This window comes from Myxine glutinosa, chromosome 13, assembly GCF_964187855.1.
Source record: "Myxine glutinosa chromosome 13, kmMyxGlut1.1, whole genome shotgun sequence".
Classification (NCBI taxonomy): domain Eukaryota; kingdom Metazoa; phylum Chordata; class Myxini; order Myxiniformes; family Myxinidae; genus Myxine; species Myxine glutinosa.
In genome coordinates, this window is record NC_136273.1 from 58,137,227 (window position 1) to 58,161,219 (window position 23,993).

Consider the following 23,993-nt stretch of genomic DNA (forward strand, 5'->3'; position numbering starts at 1 on the left):
TTCAAGAATTTGCCTGCAAAGAAAGTTTTCGCTGTGTTCAAACTTTCTTTCTTGAGGGGGGGAAGTGTTACGGATTCGGCACTAATTATTATTGTTGTTATTATTATTATTGTTGGTTATAAGTATTATGGTTATTGTTGTTTAAGGAAATAGTTATTGTGGTTAAAAGGTTCAAAGCGCTCATGAAAAAGAGACAGGAAGACGACGACGGAGAGAGGAAGAAGAAGAAGGCGTGAGGAAAAAAAGACGTGTCTTGAATCTTCGTACGGAGCGGAGTTGAGCGAACGTCGCGAGTGAGCTTTGAGTCCGTGAAAAGAATCGTGCGATCGGTGTTATCGCTGGAGTATTGAAAAAAGCCTGCGTAGTCAGGTACAGGCGTTTGATTCTGGAGAATCCTCGCCTAGAGGCTGCGGCTCGAGGAACAGCCGTCCGCCGTTTTGGGAACCTCGTGCGTAGTTCACGGAACAAGGTTTTGCCGCGTCTGCTGGTCTCGCCCTCCGGTGGTTTGCCGGGGATGTGTGTGCGTGACAGCGGCGTTTGAAGAATACGGTGCGGATCGCCGGTTGAACTGTGAATGTGCACGTTTGGATCGTGTCTTTGGGATTCCTCTTTCCACCGCTAATTTGCTGTTGGTTGGGACCACGTGACGGTCCCCGCCTTGACTACACCTCCTTACTCGCCTCTTCGCCGGGAGCACCATTGAGTTACAGAGACATTGAGGAGTGTTCGGTCATATTCACTGGGAGAGCAGTGAGTTCTATTACTTTAATAGATGGTACCATCTTGAGATATTGATTATATTGTAGATTGCTATAATTGTTGTATCGTTATCCCTGTGTGATTTTTAATATATTATTGGTTTGTTGATACCTTTTGGTGTGGTTTCCATAGTGATTTCGACACGCAATGACATATTTTTCTGCCGTGGCTCCTCCCGGGGTTCGGAGGTATATCGAGACCAGGAGGTCGGGGAGGAACACGTAACAATAGCAAGACACAGAGGTTGGAGGTTGAGTGGCGTCATGAAGGATGGCATCAAGGAGAACGGCGTTCTCAACACACCCGTCCCCATTCCTAAATGCTCTCTGCGCCGGATGTAGCTCGAATGCCGACTAACATTGTCGAGCTATCAATTTGTGGTGCAAACGCACCAATAAACTGCTGATCGTGATAGGCCTAAACTCTCAGGCTTTCTTTGGCTTCTCGACCTTGGGGATAAGAACCGTTTGGTGCTTTTTAAGGCACTGGGGCAAGTACTCCGCAAGGATCCACAGATTAATAGAGCTTACCGAGACAACTATCTGGTATGGAACGGATCAACCTAAAACTGATACCGTCCACACCGGGTGCACCTTCATGGAGCATTTTCTTTTCCCTCTGGACGTCGAGCACCGTGATGGGTCGCACCAGATGCCAGTGTCTCAGCTGTCTTCTGCTCCTCAATACAGACTCCTGCTTCTCTCTCAAAGACTTCTCTCCAAAACTTGTATAACTCTGTGGGTTCAATCATTAGATCACCCTGAGCCCATGTCCCTGAAATGCACTGTCTGGCACACCGTCCTGGGTTTACTTGGATAAGTCCCTGGATCGTGGCAAACTCGGTCCGCCGGATGTTCTGTTGGCTCACCTTAGCGCTCTTGCTCTCACCACGGGCCGTGCCGGGTCTTTGAGATGATGGTCCTTCATGCCTTTTGTCCCGATGACATACTCTTGTACTCTTATGATTTCCAATGCGCCCTCGTGGGCAAGTCTTCAATCTCACGCTTGATGTAATTCCCTCTGCAATGGACTCGAGTTCTGCTTGAAGATCTTATATACTCAGGGTGTCAACACGACTGACGAGATCATCAAGTCTATATTCACCCAAATCGCTAGAACCCTTCGACAAAGATGTTATATAGTCTACTATGTCCCTCAGCCACCTATCACCACCATCTTCACCCTCATGGCATTAGCTCTCCTCCAGGTCAGGTTTGAGGCGCCCGAGCACGGGCTCCCGCACAAGCGATACTGCACCGAACATGATGGCGTGAGCACCCCCCACAAGGGGCACCGGGCCCAGAGACCCCGTGCTCGGTTTGGCCCAGATGTGACCATGCCACTTGGGTTAGTGCGGCCCACCACCACAACATTCTCAGAGACCTGGGTCCCATCCACCATCACAGGGGGAGTCGAGCTCCTCAATGGCCACCCCACCACCATGCAAGTCCTAGGACGACGTGGACCCAGAACCCAACTGGGGGAAGGTGGACTTGCATCTACTATACCTGGATGATTTAAAGCTCTTCTCGCCAAATGACAAAAAAAAAATCGATAGAACAACTAAAACTAGTAAAACGGTTTTCCGAGGACATTCAAATGGAATTTGGGCTAGACAAGTAAGTCAAGTGCACATTGGTACAAGGTAAACCAGCAAAAACAGACAACATAAAAATTGACCTTGAAGCAACAATACAGCGGTTAGAAAACGAAGCATCATACAAATACCTCGGAGTCGAAGAGGACCACCAAATATGTCACCAAAAATGCGCAAAACAATCACCAAAGAATATCTATGTAGAACGAATCTGATCCTAAAAACATACCTCTCCACAAAAACAAAATAAGGGCCATAAACCAGGTCGCAGTACCAGTGTTCCAATATAGTTGTGGAATAATAAACTGGCCCCAATCAGAAATCAACAAGTTAGACATCAAAACAAGGAAACTCCTTTCCATCCACAAAATGTTTTACAAAAACCAATGCATCACGAGAATGTACCTGCGAAGACCAGAGGGAGGGAGGGAGCGGCCTGATGGAGCTCAACCAGGTGCACAGATTGATGAGTGTTGGACCAGCTGAGTATGTGAAATGCTCAACAGACTATCGGATGCAATTTGTAAACAAACATGAACACAATAAACCTGAAAAAGTATCCTTAACTTACCTTGCAAAGAATTTCAAAAATAGGTGTAAACAGAAGATGCCGAATGAAAAATGAAACGGCAATACATAGAGCCCCAACAATTGCAAAAAAGACAGAAGCAATTTATAAAAAGAAATATCAAGAAACATACACCAATAACTGAGAGAATGACAAAAGAGCAGGAAAATAAGAATTGGACAGAGTGGCGCGAGACAAAGAAGGCTCATTGGAATAGCTTCGAGGAGGTCAGCTAAACTGGGATGGCAAACTAATAATAAAAAATGATCAAGACCAAGGACACGACACCAATAGATTTAAAAAGATGGTGGGACTGAGCCAGACAGATAAGTGTAGATTTTGCAAGACAGAAACAGAAAGTACAAGAACGGCACTCAGTAGAGAGCATACCTCCACCTGGTGAACAGTTTAGGTTTTTTTTTTTTTTTTTTTTTTGTATACAGAGTCGAGGCTCGTGAAAGAGCTAACATTTATCAAACAAACAAATCAAACAAACAAGCAAACAAAGTATATAAAAAGGGGAGTGGTCGACAAGATGGGGAGAGAAGGGGAGGAAGCACACAAACACAACATTTGAGAGCAGGGACATCGGGAGATGTTTTTGGAGGGAGAGGGCCTGGGGGGAGGCAGGATAGGTATAAAACGCAAGGACACCAAGGACTTCCAGGAAAGAAGTCAAAAGTCACCTCAAAAAAGTGGATTTGGGGTGAAATTAGCGGGGGTAGAAAAGATCAAGGTTTTGGATTGGGGAAGATAAGAGATGGTGGTGAACAGCCGTTTTAAAGACCTGGAGGGAGGAGTGGGATTGAAGAGAGTGAGGGAGTTTGTTCCAGAGGTGGGAGAAAAGAGGAATGAAGGAGTGAAGGTGAGCAGAGAGTCTTGATTTTGGCAGTTTAACCATAAGAGGGTTGCAGGCAGATCTTGTGCGACCTGCAGGAATATTTGGGGGACAGAGCCCAGAGAGAGCTGGGGGAGCAAGGCCGGAGAGGATTCGGTAGAAGACGGAAAGACCACCAACCTGCCTGCGTTGATTAAGTGAAAGGTCCTCGGAGATAGCGTCATCGCGGGAGATTCCAATGATTCTGAAATGATTCTGATTTTGTATCTCAGAGTAGACCAGAAAATCACAATACAGAATCACATTTAATCAAAATCAATCACAGGAATCACCATAGGTCCAGTCTTTCATACCCTGATCTACCCCTCGTTTTTGGCCATATCACTCAATAGTGAAGAATGCCTTTTAAAATTCTACTAGCTGGATCCGGATCTGGATCTTCACCAAAATAGAATCGAATCGTCCTTGTCACACACCCAACCTGTCCAACAAGTTTCGTCCAAATCCGTCCACAACTTTTTGAGATATCCTGCTATGTATTGTTTTTGGCCCTAGCTCCCAATGGTGAAGAATCACTTTAAAAATTCTCGTAGCCGAATCCGAATCCGGACCTTCACCAAAATCTAATCATTTCGTCCCTGTCACACATGCTACGTCTCTGCCAAATTTCATCCGAATCCGTCGACAACTTTTTGAGATATCTTGTTCAAAAAACAAACAGACAGATAGACAGGGGTGAAAACATAACCTCCATCTACCTTTGGGTGGCGGAGGTAACTAGTCACCTGCTCGTGGGATGCAAAAAACGATCAGAACAACTTCACACACAACAAAGTATGCACAGTGATTCTTTGGCAGATCTACAAAAAAATTAAACATCCCAGTAACAAAAAATTCATGGAAACACGAACCAAGAGCAATCATTAAAAATGAGGACGTCATGCTCACATACGACCTGATGATTCCAACGAGCATGAACATAGAAAATAAAGCATTGCGTCCGGACATTGTACTCAGGAACAACAAAAAAAAAAGACAGCATTACTGATCGAGATATCTGTACCCAGCAATTTTGGCCTAAACAACGCAGAAATCAAGAAAATGACCAACTACCAGGACCTCAAAAATGAGGTCAATTGATCTTGGAAGCTGAAGAGAATCGAAATTGTACCAGTGATAATTGGAGCAACAGGAACGTTAAAGAAGAACCTCACTGACATTCTGAAAACCATCCCCAGGAATATTACCACAAATGAACAACCGATCCTGAAAAGAGCCCTTGGAACAAAACTCTGAAAAGGTTGAACAGTTTGGTCCATGAACCGGATTGAACCGTGATCCCTTACCGAAGAGGAGGTGTATACTTTGGGTCCTGAGAGGACTCTGTTCCACCTCCTGAAACCCGCAAATGGAAATAACAACTAACAATACACACACACACACATTCACACATATATATTGTTATGGTTTTGGGAAACCACTAAAAGGTAATGGCAACCACCATACAGGTCCCTTAGAATAGTTATTTCATAGCAGAGCATTATCTTAGCCCATTCCCCTTATTTCGGGTTAGCATATTATGCGTTGGGGGAAGGGAAAGACAGGTCCTCCTCTCATAAGGGATACCCACCAATCAGGGCCCGTGTCCCTTCGAGAGAGCTCATGGGGCGGATTAACGGGCTCCACCAATCGGGAACCAGGACACCTTCCAAGATCCTCCCCACCCTCAGCAAGGGTGGACAAAGGGAGATTAAACACGTTCTTGCACTCTCTTGGGCCTGGTTTGTTCACCTAGCAGGTGCCTGCATTACTCTCTTTTGGCCTGGGTCTCTGCCGTTTTCAGTGAGCACGTGTACATCCACTTTTGGCCAGTCTCTCTGCCCCCTCAGCACGTGTGCATCCGCTCCTGACCAGACGCTCTCACAGGCCTCTGCATTATTCTGACACTCTTGGTTCTTGGACATTGTTGACCTGGACATTGTTTGCCTTGCCTCTACACATGATTGACTCGCTTGGCCGGTTTCATTCTTGCATGTGTGCACGATACTCACTTTCTGCATGAGGCCATGACGTACACTTTACCCTGCACAAGATCACGACGTACTCACTCTCCACGTGTCCCTGGCACTCGCTCTGCACGGTTCCCTGGCACTCGCTCTGCACGGTTCCCTGGCACTCGCTCTGCACGGTTCCCTGGCACTCGCTCTGCACGGTTCCCTGGCACTCGCTCTGCACGGTTCCCTGGCACTCGCTCTGCACGGTTCCCTGGCACTCGCTCTGCACGGTTCCCTGGCACTCGCTCTGCACGGTTCCCTGGCACTCGCTCTGCACGGTTCCCTGGCACTCGCTCTGCACGGTTCCCTGGCACTCGCTCTGCACGGTTCCCTGGCACTCGCTCTGCACGGTTCCCTGGCACTCGCTCTGCACGGTTCCCTGGCACTCGCTCTGCACGGTTCCCTGGCACTCGCTCTGCACGGTTCCCTGGCACTCGCTCTGCACGGTTCCCTGGCACTCGCTCTGCACGGTTCCCTGGCACTCGCTCTGCACGGTTCCCTGGCACTCGCTCTGCACGGTTCCCTGGCACTCGCTCTGCACGGTTCCCTGGCACTCGCTCTGCACGGTTCCCTGGCACTCGCTCTGCACGGTTCCCTGGCACTCGCTCTGCACGGTTCCCTGGCACTCGCTCTGCACGGTTCCCTGGCACTCGCTCTGCACGGTTCCCTGGCACTCGCTCTGCACGGTTCCCTGGCACTCGCTCTGCACGGTTCCCTGGCACTCGCTCTGCACGGTTCCCTGGCACTCGCTCTGCACGGTTCCCTGGCACTCGCTCTGCACGGTTCCCTGGCACTCGCTCTGCACGGTTCCCTGGCACTCGCTCTGCACGGTTCCCTGGCACTCGCTCTGCACGGTTCCCTGGCACTCGCTCTGCACGGTTCCCTGGCACTCGCTCTGCACGGTTCCCTGGCACTCGCTCTGCACGGTTCCCTGGCACTCGCTCTGCACGGTTCCCTGGCACTCGCTCTGCACGGTTCCCTGGCACTCGCTCTGCACGGTTCCCTGGCACTCGCTCTGCACGGTTCCCTGGCACTCGCTCTGCACGGTTCCCTGGCACTCGCTCTGCACGGTTCCCTGGCACTCGCTCTGCACGGTTCCCTGGCACTCGCTCTGCACGGTTCCCTGGCACTCGCTCTGCACGGTTCCCTGGCACTCGCTCTGCACGGTTCCCTGGCACTCGCTCTGCACGGTTCCCTGGCACTCGCTCTGCACGGTTCCCTGGCACTCGCTCTGCACGGTTCCCTGGCACTCGCTCTGCACGGTTCCCTGGCACTCGCTCTGCACGGTTCCCTGGCACTCGCTCTGCACGGTTCCCTGGCACTCGCTCTGCACGGTTCCCTGGCACTCGCTCTGCACGGTTCCCTGGCACTCACTCTACACGGTTCCCTGGCACTCGCTCTCCACGGTTCCCTGGCACCCACTCTGAACGGTTCCCTGGCACTCGCTCTGAACGGTTACCTGGCACTCACTCTCCACGTGTCCCTGGCACTCGCTGTGTATGGTTCCCGACACTTCTCACCTGCTCATGTTCATGCTGGGATCGACTTTACTTGCTCGTGCTACTCGGCGGCGGCACCAGGACGGAGGCCGTCATGAGGAGAGGCATCTGGAGCATCGTAGCCTTTGTGCTAGCAGGTTTCCAACGTTCGTTCGTTCCCCTCCCCCTAACCCGTGAATGTGTGCTGGGCCCATGTAGTGTTTATTTGTTGTAATCGTAATAAGGCGTAGAATAAGCTAAGTTTCTGCTTCTCGTCCCTTTTTCTTTCCTGTTGAAAAGTTTCACTGTAAATATTTGTAAATAAATCAAATTGTTAAACATTTCCTTTTCTCTTTGTCCGTGAATGTCTTTTCCTCCATTGATCTGCCATTGCTAGCACCCAGGTTAACAATCGGCCATAACAGAATTAGCATTACCCCGGCGGGTACCAACGGTTTTGCTCGGCCGTCTAAATTTGGTACGCCGGAGGGTACGTACGATTGAGACCGTTGTGTGGTACAGGTAAGCTATCGCGCGACGGACCAATTGGCGTTCGTAGTTGCTGGTTCGCAACCTGCTGACGTACGAAGTTATTCGTGTGCGGCAGCCTCAGGTCTGGTATGTTTGGGAGGGAACAGAGGCTAACCCCCTCATAGTAGACGTATATATATCAGTATATATTGTGGCGGACACGAAAGCACTGACGCGGTGACATCACCCCGCACACCAAGTGGGGATGGGCCACGCCAGGGGGAGAGGCGTGGCCTCACGATATACGCGGAGCGCGCAGCCCTGAGCAGCTTAGTGCTGCAGTTTGAGTACTTTGAATAAAGACTCTTTTATGAACCGCGTTGTCCGCTTGCTCTTTGCGTAAGCATTAGCGTGCACAGCATCGCGCTTTATATGGTGACCTCGACGTTGGATCTGCCGTAGCGATCCTTCCGAACACGACGCCATTGCAATGGCCAACGACAAGGCAATGGCGATTAAACTTCCCGAATTTTGGGAGGCCCAGGCCGAAGTCTGGTTCGTTCAAGCCGAAGCCCAATTTCAGCTTCGGCGCCTCACCAACGACGACATGCGCTACTGCCACGTCGTCGCCTCCCTCGGGCCCGGCACGGCCGCTCGAGTTGTGTCCGTCCTTCGCCACCCACCGGACGGCCACAAGTACGAGGCACTCAAGCGGCTACTCCTAGCCACGTTCGGCCTCACGGACGACGCACGGGCCGACCGCCTCCTGGATCTCCCCGAGCTTGGCGACACGCGCCCGTCGGTCAGAATGGACCATATGCTGTCACTGTTGGGCGACGAAGCCCCCGGTTCTCTATTCCGGGCACTTTTCCGTCGCCAACTTCCAGCGCAGGTTCGCCTCGCGTTGGCCGGGACCGGGCTAACGGAACCCCGAGCATTGGCGGCCGAGGCGGACAAGTACTTCGCCACTTCGGACACGCGGGCGAGAGTCGGCGTGGCCGTCACGGCCCTCGTGGCTGATGCTGCTAATGCTGCTGATGCTGCTGTTCCACAGCATCAGCTTATACAGCATACGCAGCATGCTGATACGCACCTCGTGACCGCCGCCACGCCCCGCCCACCGTCGCGGCGAAAACCGCCACCGCGGGGAAACCCGCCAACTCCACCGGCCTGGCGGAGCCAGCCACGCTCCTCCAGCTCCACCACCTGGTGCTGGTTCCACGCCAAGTTTGGCCACGAGGCTCGGCAATGTCATCTGCCATGCTCCTTCAACAGGTCGGGAAACGCCCGGGCCGGCGCTCAATAGTGGCGATGAGCGCCGGCCGTTCGAGCAGCCTGCTGTTCATAACGGACACCTTATCCGGGCGCCGTTACCTGTGCGACACGGGAGCGCAGGTGAGTGTCGTTCCCGCCGGCACGTCAGACAAGCACGCCGCGGGCGGGGGCCCCGCACTGCTTGCCGCGAACGGGACGCCCATCCGTACGTACGGAAAACGCTGCCTCTCTCTGCGGTTCGGAGGGCAGGTTTTCCGATGGATGTTCGTCACCGCCGACGTGCACATGACACTGCTTGGCGCGGACTTCCTGTGCGCTAATGGGCTCCTGGTCGACGTAAAGCGCAGACGTCTTGTCCAGGCCGAGACGTTCAGCTCACTCGCTTGTGCGCTGCCCAGCTCGTCGAGCAGCTCAACGAGCGGCTTGCCAAGCGGTTTGCCGAACGGTTCGGTTCCGGCCACGTTGGTCTGTACGCTTCCGGCAGCGGACGCATTCACCCGCCTCCTTGCCGGCTTCCCGGCCCTCACGCGGCCCACCTTCTCGGCGGGGGCCGTCAAGCACGGGGTGGCCCATCACATCCCCACCGTCGGGCCACCGGTCTACGCCCGGGCACGCCGCCTCGAGCCGACGAAGCTGGCGGTGGCAAAAGCGGCGTTCGCTACCCTGGAGCGACTCGGCATCGTTCGGCGCTCAGAGAGCGCTTGGGCGTCGCCGCTGCACATCGTGCCGAAGCCCGGCGGGGGATGGCGACCGTGCGGGGACTATCGCCGTCTCAATGACGCCACGACTCCCGACCGCTACCCCGTCCCCCACATTCAGGACTTTTCCGCCCGTTTGGCGGGCATGTCCTTCTTCTCGAAGGTGGACCTCATACGCGGCTACCATCAGGTCCCCGTCAGGCCGGAGGACGTCCCGAAGACGGCGGTCATCACGCCATTCGGACTTTTTGAGTTCCTGCGGATGCCCTTCGGTCTGAAGAATGCGGCTCAGGCGTTCCAGCGACTGATGGACAGCGTCCTGCGCGACTTGGATTTTGTCTACGTCTACCTGGACGATATCCTCGTCGCCAGCGCGTCCCGCGAAGAGCACCTACGCCACCTCCGCACGCTCTTCGAATGCCTGGGCCAGCATGGCCTGATTGTGAACCCCGCAAAGTGCCGGTTCGGCGCCGCCATAATCGATTTTCTGGGGCACCGTGTCACCAGGCACGGAGCCGTCCCCCTGCCGGCCAAGGTGGAGGCGGTGAAGGCGTTTCCGTGCCCCCGCACGATCAGAGGGCTGCAGGAGTTCCTGGGCATGGTGAACTTTTACCATCGGTTCCTGCCCCGTATCGCCCAGCTCCTGCGCCCCCTGCACGAAGCTCTCCGAGGTAAGCCGGGCAAAGGCGACGTTACCTGGACCAAGCAGATGGACACGGCGTTCACGGGCGCGAAGCTCGCCTTGGCTAATGCCACCATGCTCGCGCACCCGGCGCCCGATGCACCGATCGCCCTCACCACCGACGCCTCGGACTACGCGGTGGGCGCGGTGCACGAGCAATGGGTGCGTGGAGCTTGGCAACCGCTGGCGTTCTTTAGCCGGCAGCTTCGCCTGCCCGAACGCCGTTACAGTACCTTCGACCGTGAGTTGCTCGGGCTTCACTTGGCGGTCAGGCACTTCCGCCATCTGCTCGAGGGCCGTGCGTTCACGGCCTTCGTCGACCACAAGCCGCTGATCTTCGCGATGGGCAAGGTCACCGAGCCGTGGTCGGCCCGGCAGCAGCGTCACCTCTCGGCCGTGTCCGAGTACACGACGGACATCCGGCACGTCGCGGGGAAGGACAACCCGGTGGCGGATTGCCTTTCCCGGGCCGTCGCCCACGCAGTCCACCTCGGCATCGACTATGCCCGGATGGCAGCGGACCAGGCCGCTGACCCCGACGTCCAGGCCTTGCGGACCGCCGTCACGGGCCTCCGTGTCACCGAGGTGCCGTTCGACGGCGCAGGCGCGGCCCTCTTGTGCGACGTCTCCCTCGGGCGTCCTCGCCCCATCGTGCCCGCGGGCTGGCAGCGCCAGGTGTTTGACGCCTTCCACGGCCTGTCCCACCCGGGCGCGAGGGCCTCCCAAAGGTTGATCGCCGACAAGTTCGTCTGGCATGGCCTCCGGAAGGCCGTCCGCGGCTGGGCCAGGACGTGCCTCGCGTGCCAGCGCGCCAAGGTGCACCGGCACACCCAGGCCCCGTTGGCCCCGGTCACGGTGCCGGAACGCCGGTTTGACCACGTCCACGTGGACCTGGTGGGACCTCTGCCCCCCTCGCGGGGTTTCACCCATGTCCTCACCATGGTGGACCGCACCACCCGGTGGCCGGAGGCCGTGCCCTTGGCGTCGACGACGGCGGCGGATGTCGCGCAGGCTTTCATCGCCACCTGGGTCGCCCGGTTCGGCGCCCCCTCAGACATCTCGTCCGACCACGGCCCCCAGTTCACCTCGGAGCTCTGGGGGGCGGTCGCGCAGGGGCTCGGGGTCCGGCTGCACCGAACCACGGCATACCACCCCCAGGCTAACGGCCTGTGTGAGCGATTTCACCGCTCATTGAAGGCCGCGCTCCGGGCCACCCTCCGCGACGGCGGCTGGGTCGACAGGCTCCCCTGGGTCCTGCTGGGCCTCCGGACGGCGCCCAAGGAGGACCTGCGCGCATCCGCGGCGGAGTTGGTCTTCGGGCAACCGCTGCGGGTGCCGGGCGAGTTCCTCCCCGACTCCACGGCACCATGGTCCGCGGCACAGCAGCGCTCCGCTCTGCAAGAGACCGCCCAGAGGTTTGCCCTGGTGCCAACGGCATGCCACGGGCACCCACCGACGCACGTCGCCCCGGAGCTTCGCACGGCGGAGTACGTCTTTGTCCGCCACGATGCCCACCGGACACCACTGCGGCCCCCGTACGACGGGCCTTTCCGCGTGCTGGAGACCGGGGCGAAGCACTTCACCCTGGACATCGGCGGTACTCCTGACCGCGTTTCTGTAGACCGCCTCAAGCCGGCCCACCTCGACGTGGACCATCCACCGCCAGTGGCCCGACCCCCACGTCGGGCCGCCCCCCTGCGGGCGGACCCCCGGCACCGCCCAGCCCCGCCGCCACGCCACCCCCCGGTCCTGCTGCCGGAGGCATCCCAGATGGCATCCCTGCATCCCAGACGCCGCCAGTCGCCAGGGGGCGCTTCGGCCGGGTCATCCGTTTGCCCCGCAAACTGACCCTTCAGGTGCGCGGTGATTCTGGGGGGGCGCGTGTGGCGGACACGAAAGCACTGACGCGGTGACATCACCCCGCACACCAAGTGGGGATGGGCCACGCCAGGGGGAGAGGCGTGGCCTCACGATATACGCGGAGCGCGCAGCCCTGAGCAGCTTAGTGCTGCAGTTTGAGTACTTTGAATAAAGACTCTTTTATGAACCGCGTTGTCCGCTTGCTCTTTGCGTAAGCATTAGCGTGCGCAGCATCGCGCTTTAATATATCAGATATGTATATCAGTAATAATGCGACTTCATTCTGCGAGTGGAGACCCACCAGTAAGGTGTCCCCCATACAGCCCTTGCTGCACCTTGCCGGGAACGATAAGCACCACCTGCCACATGGTACATTACCTCTTGTTTCCACCCACTACATGGAGTCGACCTGGATGCGACAACTCCATGTGTGACATTGTGTGATTTTAAGTTATGTAATAATATTTTCCGGTTTACTTTCTCACTATACCAACAACCCCACACTCATCGTAATCCAGTCGACCTCGTGTTGCTCTAATTCTGCGTTTTCCATAATACACGGGAACAAACATCGTTCATGAAAAGTACAGCCCACTCATGGCCGAGGCTAGCCCGGCGATATAAAAGCGACATCGCACAATAAGAGAATGGAAAATGAACGCGACGCGCTTTCAGTCACCACTCCCGGAGCCAAGACCCCTGGGCCGGCCATTGGAATGCCGTGCCGGCGAGGCAGCTTGGCTCGGCTCGTCCGTGCTTTGTCCATCCTTATAAAGGATGATGCGGGCGGGAGCAGCGAACATTTGAATGTGAAAGGGGCCAAACAAAGGGCCTGCGCATTCGTGGAGACGGCGAACCGAGGGTCCGGGCGCACAAAGGCGCGGTTGTGCCCGAGAGGGACCGGCCCCTTGAGCACAAGAGCGGGAAACAATGAGGCAAGCTGCGGAGCCTCCACAGAGCCTGAATGATGAGCCGGAATGACATGGACGCTGCGGAGGGTTTGGGGAGAAATCCTGGTAGGCTACATCAGGATTCATTGTTGTAGACCTACATTAAGGTAGCCAGATTGCTTGACTGATCGGATATGACAATGGCTTTGATTCCCGATCAGGGAATTCTGGGAATTGCATCACACTAAGCAGACTGCTATTATGTGAGAGGGTGTGTTCAGCTGGTTGTCCAATACACACACACACACACACACACACACACACACACACACACACACACACACACACACACACACACACACACACACACACACGCACGCACGCTTATGTGGAGGGTGTGTTAAGCCGGTTGAGCCTGGTGTTGGCTTGACAGTTAAGGTGGCTGGCTTAAAATCTTAGGGTCCTGAGTTTGAGCCCCTGTTGTGCTGTTAAAATAACACCAGGTGGGTTGACACAGTCTGTCATCCTTAAAGCTAAGCAAAAATGAGTAAAATATTGAGCCATTCGAGTATTCGACGTCGGAGTGGTGACCCGTCCAGGATTGTGTCCCCTAGCCAAGGAAATCTGCATCAGCAGCCCTATGTGTCTGAAGATGCGAAAGGATTAGTTCTTCAAAGCCGGCTGTCCCATATATACAGGTTGGTCAAAAGTCTGGAAACATAGGAAGGCAAGGAAACCTTTTCATGGTTCACTCATGCAAGAGAAAAAAGGTAACATTAGTCCTACGTTTCTGGTCTATACAGTATATGGAGCAAGAAAGAGACCACGGGTCTACAATGATCTCAGGGATGAATCAGTTTGAGTGATTAAAGACATTGATATTCCAAGTAGCCAACTTTCCTTCACCAGTTCATCTTCAGCTATCTCCATTGTTTTCTTGCTTATGATGATATGGCAACTGTCCTTTCCTACATATTACTTTAAATTGTGAAATTTTTTACCCCCTTCCGTACTCTCCATAATATCCCAGACATTCCTTTTCTCTTGTTCCTTTCTTCATACCCCTCTTTTTTTCCTTTGTTTCCTCCCCAATCCCAATTTTTATTCGAGAAGAGCTAGTGAGAGAAGGTAGAAGGCAACCGACTGACACTTGGGGTAGTGGCTCAATGGGTGGATGTGATGAGCAAATAAGGCAATGGATGGACAGGAAGAGGAAGGAAGACAGGGAAGCGAAGTGTGGAAGTGCAGGTCAGTTACAAAGATCGAAAAATTTAATTTAATAAATAAAAACAGTTGGTTTCATAATTTTGTGAGTTTCACAAGCAATGGGTTTGACTGCACCAACGGGTGGGACTGGGACTTCATGGGACCTCGGGAGGCAGACGGAGGGATGAAAGAGCCGGGGATCGAGCAAGACCCGGAACCCGTCTGGAACGAGATCTGTAGGCCAAGGGTGCCTGCACCAGGTCTGCAGCTTCTGCTTATTTGTGGAAGATGCCTGCATGATGCTTACAACATCGCACCTGCATGATGCATGATGCTTACAACACCTATCCCCAAACTGACCGTGTGTGTAGATAACGTTTCTCTGTCTCGTTTTTCTTTACATTGCGTGATGGAGTGACCCCATACAATTAATTAAATAAATCTATTTTAAAAACAATAAATAAATCCTGAAGAAGCCTCATCAATAGAATCTTATGCACAAAAATAAAACCATGATTGACAATCCTATTATCATCGACTTCAAACATGATTGCGTCACAATTGCTTGTTTTCTTGTGACGTCATCGGAGCACGCGCGCAGGGCACCCTGGGACACCTCGGCCATTTTGATACCGTCTCGAACAACGTCGTCAGCGGATTCACATTAAATAGTTTTTGTTCACGACCAGTCATGCCAATTTGCGGCGTATTTCGTTGTTCAAACAGGCCAGGCGTTAGGCCAGGAGTTAAGTTTTACAAAACGCCCAAACTTCTACTGAATCAGGGTGAGGAAACAAGAAATTTAAGTGAAGAGAGGCGGCGTTTGTGGAAGGCTGGCCATCAATCGCAGTGACATCCAAACAGAATCACAGTGGGATCGCACACCTGTCTGCTCCGAGCATTTTGTTAATAGTAAGTAAGAACATGTTTCATGGAATGCGAAACCTGGAACATAAAAGTATTGAATTTGAAACTGTCCAATAAACTTTCTAAAGTTATGTACTCTTATCAACTCGGTCAAAATGAATCTCGATTTTATCATGTGAAGAACGTGCTCTGTATTCGTTGCTTACATGATAAATATAGGTGATGACTTATGGCCATACGCACAAAGCACACATGGCGGCACTCACTTCGCACTGTGCGTCACATGTCTACAAAGTATGCACACATGCATGCACAGCTTAAAACTGCAGTGGTTTTTGAACAAATGGAGGGCACTTAATCAATCAGGTCCATAACATTAACACAAGCAGCTTTAAAAAATACATGTTTGTTTAATATATTAATACCTTGGATCGAATCAAGTGGACGTCATTCAGTTCTTTGTGTAGGATTTGTCGCACCCATCCATCTTGGTACAACCTGTATGCCTCGAGGGATTTATACTTCTTCAACTCATCTTTGGTATGGGCCGATTTGCTGAACAACAGGTAGTTGATCACGTCGATGTGGGTCACCTGAGGCCACTTGCTCACATTCTTCTCAAATTGATCATTTGATAGACCATAAGGGTCACACCCAATGACAGAAATCTTCTCTTTGTAACGAACAAGCACGTCCGGGGGGAGCGTCTCTTGGTAGCCAAGGTTGGCACTCGCACTGCTAGCCATACTCAAGCCTGGATCTACCGTATCCTTACGTACACTCCAAGTCTGTTCTACAGGTAGTTGGTTGCAGGTTGACCCACTGCCCAGGTGTTCACCAGTTCACTGGTCCACGGCAAACTTAAACCGAATGTTCTGTGTTTGTTGGGCAACAATACGTAATATAAACTAGATGGCACCACACTCCACATGAACGTGACAAAACAAACAAAATTACTTTATAAAACAGACTTTTTGCGATCCGCATTCACCATAAACCAACGCAACAAATCAATATCAGCGCACACGGACAGATTAGCTTGGGTATCAAAATGGCCGCCGCGCAATGCGAGATGGGTAACTGTGACGTCAGTGAAAACAAAGGATACCACGAGTACACCGAAAACGGGCCTTCTCAAACCAGACAATTCCTTCATGAGAACATAATCATTTTATTTCGACAAATTCCGTTTCCTTTAGCACCGATAGACACTTCAGCTGCCCCTTTTGTTGACATGCAATATAGTTCAAGTGATGGGAAACGATATTACGCGCGTCACCTCTCAAATGACGTCATATTATACACGGGCAATTCCTCAACAATATCTCGGGGAGAGGGAGGCGGATTAGAAAATAAAAAAAAAATCCGAAGCGACGTTTAAATACCTCAATAGAAAAAGATTTGTATGAACCTAGCTGTAGCTATCAGAGATTAACCGATTGCAGACACATCGGTGTCTCTGAATCGACGCCGATTAATTTGTCCGACTCGATGTACCGGGTGGCCCATATATCTATCCACAACTTTGAACCCCTATATAATTAATTATATTGCAAACAAAATCAAAACTGGAAATAAAACATGACGAAAGTCATAAATAAAAACTTGAAATATGTATTAATATCCTGTAAGGAAAAAAAAATTGGATTTTGTTTCTTAGCAATATAATTACAAGGGTTCACAATAGTGGATAGGTAAATGGGCCACCTGGCACAGGTGCGTCCGACATGGAAAACAAACCCATGAATTGGCAAGTGCTAGCTCGCACACAGCGTTTAGGCCGCAAAATGTTGGCCACACTGTATGGTGAAACCCCATACCACGTGATATGTATATACGTATAAGTGCATTTATGCATCACTTTGTCGAGATCACTTGCATTTTTGGATACATGGTCGCTCATCGAATATGGAACTCGTGTTATTGCTGGAACGACCCATAATGTGGTGTGCACGCAAACATGTACACATGGCTTATAAAAACCAGGAAACACTGGCACACTGGATGGACAAATGAACCCACCAGGTGAAAGTGAAGCTTCTCTATCAATCAAATTCAGCACCACAATATTGAGAAATGGCAGATGGGATGGATCCATCAAACTCAGCACCAATGGGAAGCACGCGCACACACACACACACACACACACACACACACACACACACACACACACACACACACACACACACACACACACACACACACACACACACAAACACACAATATATAGCCAGGAATGTCAACTGGACAAAGGACCTCATCAAAACAACTGCTCCTCGCTTAATCCAGTCGCCCTCCTCTGCTGCCGCACACCCCATCATGTATACAAGCTCAACAAAACGAGTCCATTAAGCACCATCCTCTCAAATCGTCGATAATCAAGTTGCAATTGAAGCGAGTCGGAGTTTAGGACAACAAGCAAGTCCTTCGGCTCGTTTTGGATGTCGATCATGGAGGTAGGATGGAGTGGCCTATTGAGGCAGACGAGGAACCGTCTTGTCCACTCCTCGCAGCACAATAACAATCCGCCTTTCCAAAGGAGTATCGTAAACCTTCATAAGATAACTCGGTGAGACGTTCCATCCATCTGACATTTGAGATCATGTACGTCGAGGTGCATTTGTTGGCGAGGGGAGCCGCACATTACATGGCGTCGAGTCCAGTGTGTGCTAAATCCATAACGAGGCACCGTGAGGCCCGGCCTATGCCGACGACCCCTCTGGGTCCACTGCCTTCATGGCGAGGCCGCGGCGCAGCGCGCGTTGGAGATGAGGTACAGCATGATGTCTTGATGTCCTGAGAACGCGGCCATGTGCAGCGCGCTCCAGCCATCGCGGTTCGCCAGGCGCGTGTCGGCTCCGAACTTCACCAGCAGCTTCACGAGCTCCAGGTTACCTTCGATGACCGACTGGTGCAGCGCCGTCTGGCCCTCGGGCCCGAAGGAGTTCACGTTGATCTCGCAGCTCGGCATGGCCTGCAGGAGCCGTTGGAGTGCGTTGGTGTCTCCGCTGCACACCGCCTCGTAGAACACGCGCTGCTGCGCCGAACAGGAGGAAGGCGGCACGTCCGCACGGTTCATGGCTCGCCAAGAGGCTTATACTCTCTCCACCTCTCGAGGGTACCTTGTAGATTGCTGCTGGGCTCAGCCACGCATGACTTTTCCAACGCAGCTGAAAGCGCAAGTCTACTCCGCTTTAGAGCCAGTAACGGTTCTTTATACGCTCCCGGGCATTTGCATCACAATGGGCCTGCACACTAAAAACCCCAAAAAGGAGATGGAGCAGAGAAACACAGCGAGATAGAAAGAATGGCGAGAGAGAAACAGTCATTGAAAGCAAGGAAAGTGCTTCAGACAGGGATAGAAACATGCCCATCGGGTTGTATAAGATCGACACTTAAAATGCGACATTTTGAGAGAACTTCTGCACTTTGGAACCGAAAACGAAAAACAATGAATGAATGATCTGCAGCACTTCCCAATGCATGTCCTGACAGAGTCTCACCGGAGGTCATGGCCGAAGTATGGGATGTTCGCCTTCTCGTCCCAAATCCAGACATATTAGGTGCCAACCAAGGAATGCTGCATGGCCTACATGCAGGGGCAATAAGAAGATCATTTCATTCCTTTTTATCGAAATAAATTACTGCATTATCTCAAGTGATGGGTCAACCCACAGCGAGGTGTAACATCACTTGGTAGCGAGCATACCTCCGCCAGACTGAACGGTTTACGGTTTTGTATCCCAATGATAGGTCAGATCTGGATCCGGACCTGAACCAAAATCTAATCGGCTTGTTCTTCTCACTTACCCAACTCATCCACCAAGTTTTGGTATAAGTAGTCCATAACTTTTTGAAACATCGTGCAAAATATAGTTATTGGTCCTATCACTCTATAGTGAAGAATGTCTTTAAATTTTTTTTGTAAACTCCTTGATATGGATCCGGATTCGACTTCACCAAAATTGAATGAATTCTTCCTTATCCCACACCCAACCTATCCATCAGGTTTCGTCCGAACCTGTCCACAACTTTTTGAGATCTCTTTTTTTGGTTGGTAAATGGTGAAGCTTTTAAGGCCACAATACCAGATGGTGTTTAGATATCATGTGTTTAGAAAGCTGGACTGTCTTCCCAATAAATAAATAAAAACAACGGGGAGAGGGGGAGGAGAGAAGAGAGGGGGGGGGGGGAGAAAAAGAGGGGAGAGAGAGGGAAAAGAGAGAAGTGGGGGATGAGGGGTGGGGAGGAGGGTGGTGGATAGTGGGAGAAGGGGGGTGGGGGGTGAGGAAAGAGAGACAGGTGGGAGAGAGAGCAAATAAGACCTGTCGTTTCGATAAGGTAAGAACAAATAAGATCAAAGCTGACCTTGGCATGATATTTAACCCCCAGGGATCTTTGATTGGTGAGAGTTAAACATGACCATCACGCCGCGCCTCAACACAAAGCGCTATTTCCTGTGTGTTTTGTATTTTACGGCGGGCGATGGCCCCGCTTCACACAGGGTGACTAAGGTTTCATAGACTTCAACTATGTCCTCCTGAACCAGACTGTACGGACAAGCGACTGAAGTGCAACACAACGACTGGGAGATCGCAGGTACAGGAGGGCAGATTGCAGTCAATGCTGCTATGTTTGCATCTTGTCTTGCTTCTTGATGTTGGGGAGTTTCAGTTACTCTGGAAGCAGTCATTGCTGCTGTGTTTGCATCTTGTCTGGCTTCTTGATGTTGGGGAGTTTCAGTTACTCTGGAAGCAGTCATTGCTGCTGTGTTTGTATCTTGTCTGGCTTCTTGATATTGGGGAGTTTCAGTTACTCTGGAAGCAGTCATTGCTGCTGTGTTTGCATCTTGTCTGGCTTCTTGATGTTGGGGAGTTTCAGTTACTCTGGAAGCAGTCATTGCTGCTGTGTTTGCATCTTGTCTGGCTTCTTGATGTTGGGGAGTTTCAGTTACTCTGGAAGCAGTCATTGCTGCTGTGTTTGCATCTTGTCTGGCTTCTTGATGTTGGGGAGTTTCAGTTACTCTGGAAGCAGTCATTGCTGCTGTGTTTGCATCTTGTCTGGCTTCTTGATGTTGGGGAGTTTCAGTAGCTCTGGATTTTTGTTATTCATTGTTTTGTTGTCTTCTTTTTCTACTTCTATCTTCCTTCCTTCTTCTGACTTTCTTATTGTTGTATGTTCCTTCTTCTATCTGCCTCTCCTTCTTCCTTTCTTCTTTGTTATCTTTTTTCATTGTTCTTCTTCTATCATCTTTCTTCTATCATCGTCCTGTGGTCCGCTTTCTGCCTTTTTTCTCTTTCCTCTTTCTGCCCTCTTCTTGAGCACTATTTCTTCTTCTTATTCAGCACTGAGAATTTCCCATCACATTTTTCTATCTCAATTTATCACAATTTTGACTTTTTTTTAAATTGTAGAAATTCAGAATAGACAATGTTGCATATTTACCTATGCCACCGGAGGTGGATGGAGGTTATGTTTTCAAACCTTGTATGTCTCTTTGGTTGTGAACAGGATATCCCAAAAAGTTGTGGACAAACTCGGCCTAAATTTGGTGGATAGATTGGGTATGTGACAAGGTCGAAATGATTCGGTTTTGGTGAAGATCCGAAGCCGGTCCCGGATACGAGAGTTTTTTAAAAATTTAAAGCGATTCTTCACCATTGAGTGATATGACCAAAACTATATATAGCATGATATTTCAAAAAGTTGCGGACGACTTATAACAAAACTTAGTGGATGAGTTGGTTAGGTGAGAAGAAGATGCCGATTCGATTTTGGTTCAAGTCCGGATCCAGATTTGGCATATCAGTGGATAAAAAACTAACCTGTTCAGCCTGGCGGGGATTCGCTCTCTACCGAATGCCGTTCATGTTTTTCCATGTGGTGCAAAGACTCCCTCCGAATCCCAACTCTCTGTCCTCCCCTCCCCCTTCCCCTCATCCTGCTCATAAAAGCGAAAAGGGTATTCTTACATGGAGCATTACATATTTATTATCGTGTAACCAAAATCAGCGAGTTTGAAATTGTATTACTTGGAACCTCCTTATCATCACTCGTTGATAAACGACTATCTCAGTATTCTGGTGAATTTTGTGTCACTGACAGTGAATTAAGCGATTTTGACCAAAGAATAAAGGGAAAAGCAGTAAAAAGTGAATAAAGGGAAAAGCAGGGAAAAGAATAAAGAAATATCTATAATTCCTACCTTTTGATTCCTACCAACTCGCGTTTAGTTGCCTCTAACTTGCCACGTTTCGTGTCGAAATCTGCCCCCCTGAGGGACTAATTAATCGATATGGCCGAAATAAGACATGGTATAGATGTTTATCCTCATCGCCATGTAATTAATCTGGGGTGTGTTCAGTCACCAAGTTTCTTGTAGAGTGCTCGCGAAGTGGTTTAAGCATTCAAGTAAGCACTCCATTCAAAACCGTTGATAAGGAACAGCTGACTTGGCAAGCCCTAGCTAACAGCTTGGTTACGAAACACACCCCTGGACATCTCGAGGGTGCACAGTATACACACAAAACTCCGACAAAAGGACATTTTCACAACGTAGCTTGTAGAGCAAAGCCATCTAGAACAGTGTTTGTATGTCTGTCCGTATGTATGTATGTCCCTTACAAACATACATCAATGAAAGCTGAGAATCTGGTCACATAACAGAAGTGATGTGATGTGATTGTGTCTGTGATATCACTACGGCATACAACAGCCGACTCCAATGCCATTTTGGCCGAACATATCATCAAACCTGTCATACATCACAATCGCCATGTTCTACCTTTACGTTTTTCATTCAGTGTGAAACACAAACAAACCGATTGTTAAAATGACCATGAAATATCGAAAGCGTAGACGTTACGGGTCTTCCAAAGACACAGTATATATAGGCCTTAGGCTTCATGACTTCATGCCTCACCTTCAGGCCGCTTCAATCAAATTAGCATTGGTTTCTTAATACAGTAGTATCGTTTTTGCAATAATAATAATAATAATAATATTAATAACAACAATAATATAGTAAATATAATCGTAATAATCGTCCCTTATATAATAAATATAATCGTCCCTTTGCCTTGACAGCAAAGTTACTGGATTGACGTGGTGTATGGTTTGTTCATTGTTGACTCGAAACATAGAACTAGAACGGCACTCAGTAGAGAGCATACCTCCGAATGGTTTGGCAATATCACTCAATGGTGAAGAACCACTTAAAAATTCTACTAGCTGGATCTGGATCTTCATCAAAATTGAATCGATTCTTCCTTGTACCACACCCAATCGATCCACCAAGTTTCATCCAAATCCGTTGATATTTTTGAGATAGCCTGCTATGTATCGTTTTTGGCCCTATCTCCCAATGGTGAAGAATCACTTTAAAAATTCTAGTAGCCGGATCCGAATGGGGATCTTCACCAAAATCACACGGAGCTTCACATACACGGAACAACCTTTATTCCTCAGTTCACATCCCTCGACAAGATGGAGCTCCCCTCGCCCCAACACCCGCTCTCTAGCGCCCCCTGGCGTTATCCCTCTTACATCCAACCACCTTTAGGGGAAATTTTTCCCTGCAGAGCAGAGGTTGGCATTTTTCGGGGACCCTGGTTCCCTTTTTGAAGCGATGGCCGGATGCCCTTCCTGCCGCCAACCCTGTTGGTCACCTCTTACGACACACAGGGAATTACCAGTGAACTGGTACTCAATTTGCTGGCCTCGGAGGGATAACAGGCTGAGTCAACCCCCCTGGCATAAATTCAGCGATCGACCAGGATTCGAACCGAGGATCCAAGGATCCCAAGCCGGCACCCTAACCGCTAAGCCAACACCAGGCTATCCCTCTTACATCCCTCCTTTCATAATTTGTTCCAATATGTTAACTGTACTGAGACCTATATGCATTTAACAAATAATAAGTTCGTATTCACTACTCCACCCAGACAACTACATACTTCTGCCCCAATTGTTCCCTTTGGATTATTCAGTGGATACAACAAAATGATACACTACACATGACTACAGTATGATATACTACACTTTCCCACAACCCACAGTATTCTTTACTCTTGCACGTAATCCATGAGGTACTTGGGTTGACAACATTCTCTCCCCGATCTCGTTGTCACCGGCTGTTGTCCTCTGGAGGCCTCCTGTCGATCTGCCATGTTTTCATTCTGCCGGGCCTGTAGCAAAACCTCTGATATCCCAACAGCTGTTTCCCTCTGATGAGCTGCTTCATCCGTCTTTTGCAGATGTCTTCTGTTTCTCCTGTACCTCGCACTCTCCTCGGTCATCACTTCATATGATCGTGGTTGTGAGGATTGCCCAGTTACTACTGCTTTCTGCCATGTCTGATGTCTATCTGATGTTGGCGTCACCCTCAATGTGTCTCCAACTCTCAGTGGCGTTAGGTCTTTGGCACCTCTGTTATAGTAGTATGCCTGTTTGCTATTAGTTGATCTAAGTTGACCTCCCACGCCTTTCTGCACCTCTTGTTTTAGGAGCTTTTCAGAAATTGGAAGTAAGGTCCAGGTTCGTCTGTTCATCAGTCTTTGTACAGGACTGCTCCACATTTATTTTGTCAGTGTGTTGCAGAAGGCAAGCATGCTCAAGTAGGGATCTGAATTTTCTGCCTTTGCCTTCCTCAGCAGTGACTTTGCAATCTTCACTGCATTCTCGGCCTTTCCATTGCTCTGAGCGAAATGAGGTGACGATGTACGGTGATCAAACTGCCATTTATTTGAGAA

General features: G+C 50.6%; 2 protein-coding genes across 2 annotated transcripts in view; one reads left to right on the forward strand and one right to left on the reverse strand.

Annotated features, from left to right (window-relative positions):
• LOC137415943 (mitochondrial adenyl nucleotide antiporter SLC25A25) overlaps nt 1-23,993 on the forward strand; it is a 210,929-nt gene that overhangs the window by 14,890 nt on the left and 172,046 nt on the right. The gene's annotated exons all lie outside the window — the stretch shown is intronic.
• LOC137417468 (notch-regulated ankyrin repeat-containing protein B-like) lies at nt 16,865-18,492 on the reverse strand. Its single transcript, XM_068103382.2, has one exon. It carries the CDS (start codon nt 18,320-18,322, stop codon nt 17,978-17,980), a length of 345 nt encoding a protein of 114 aa, XP_067959483.1. The 5' UTR covers nt 18,323-18,492; the 3' UTR covers nt 16,865-17,977.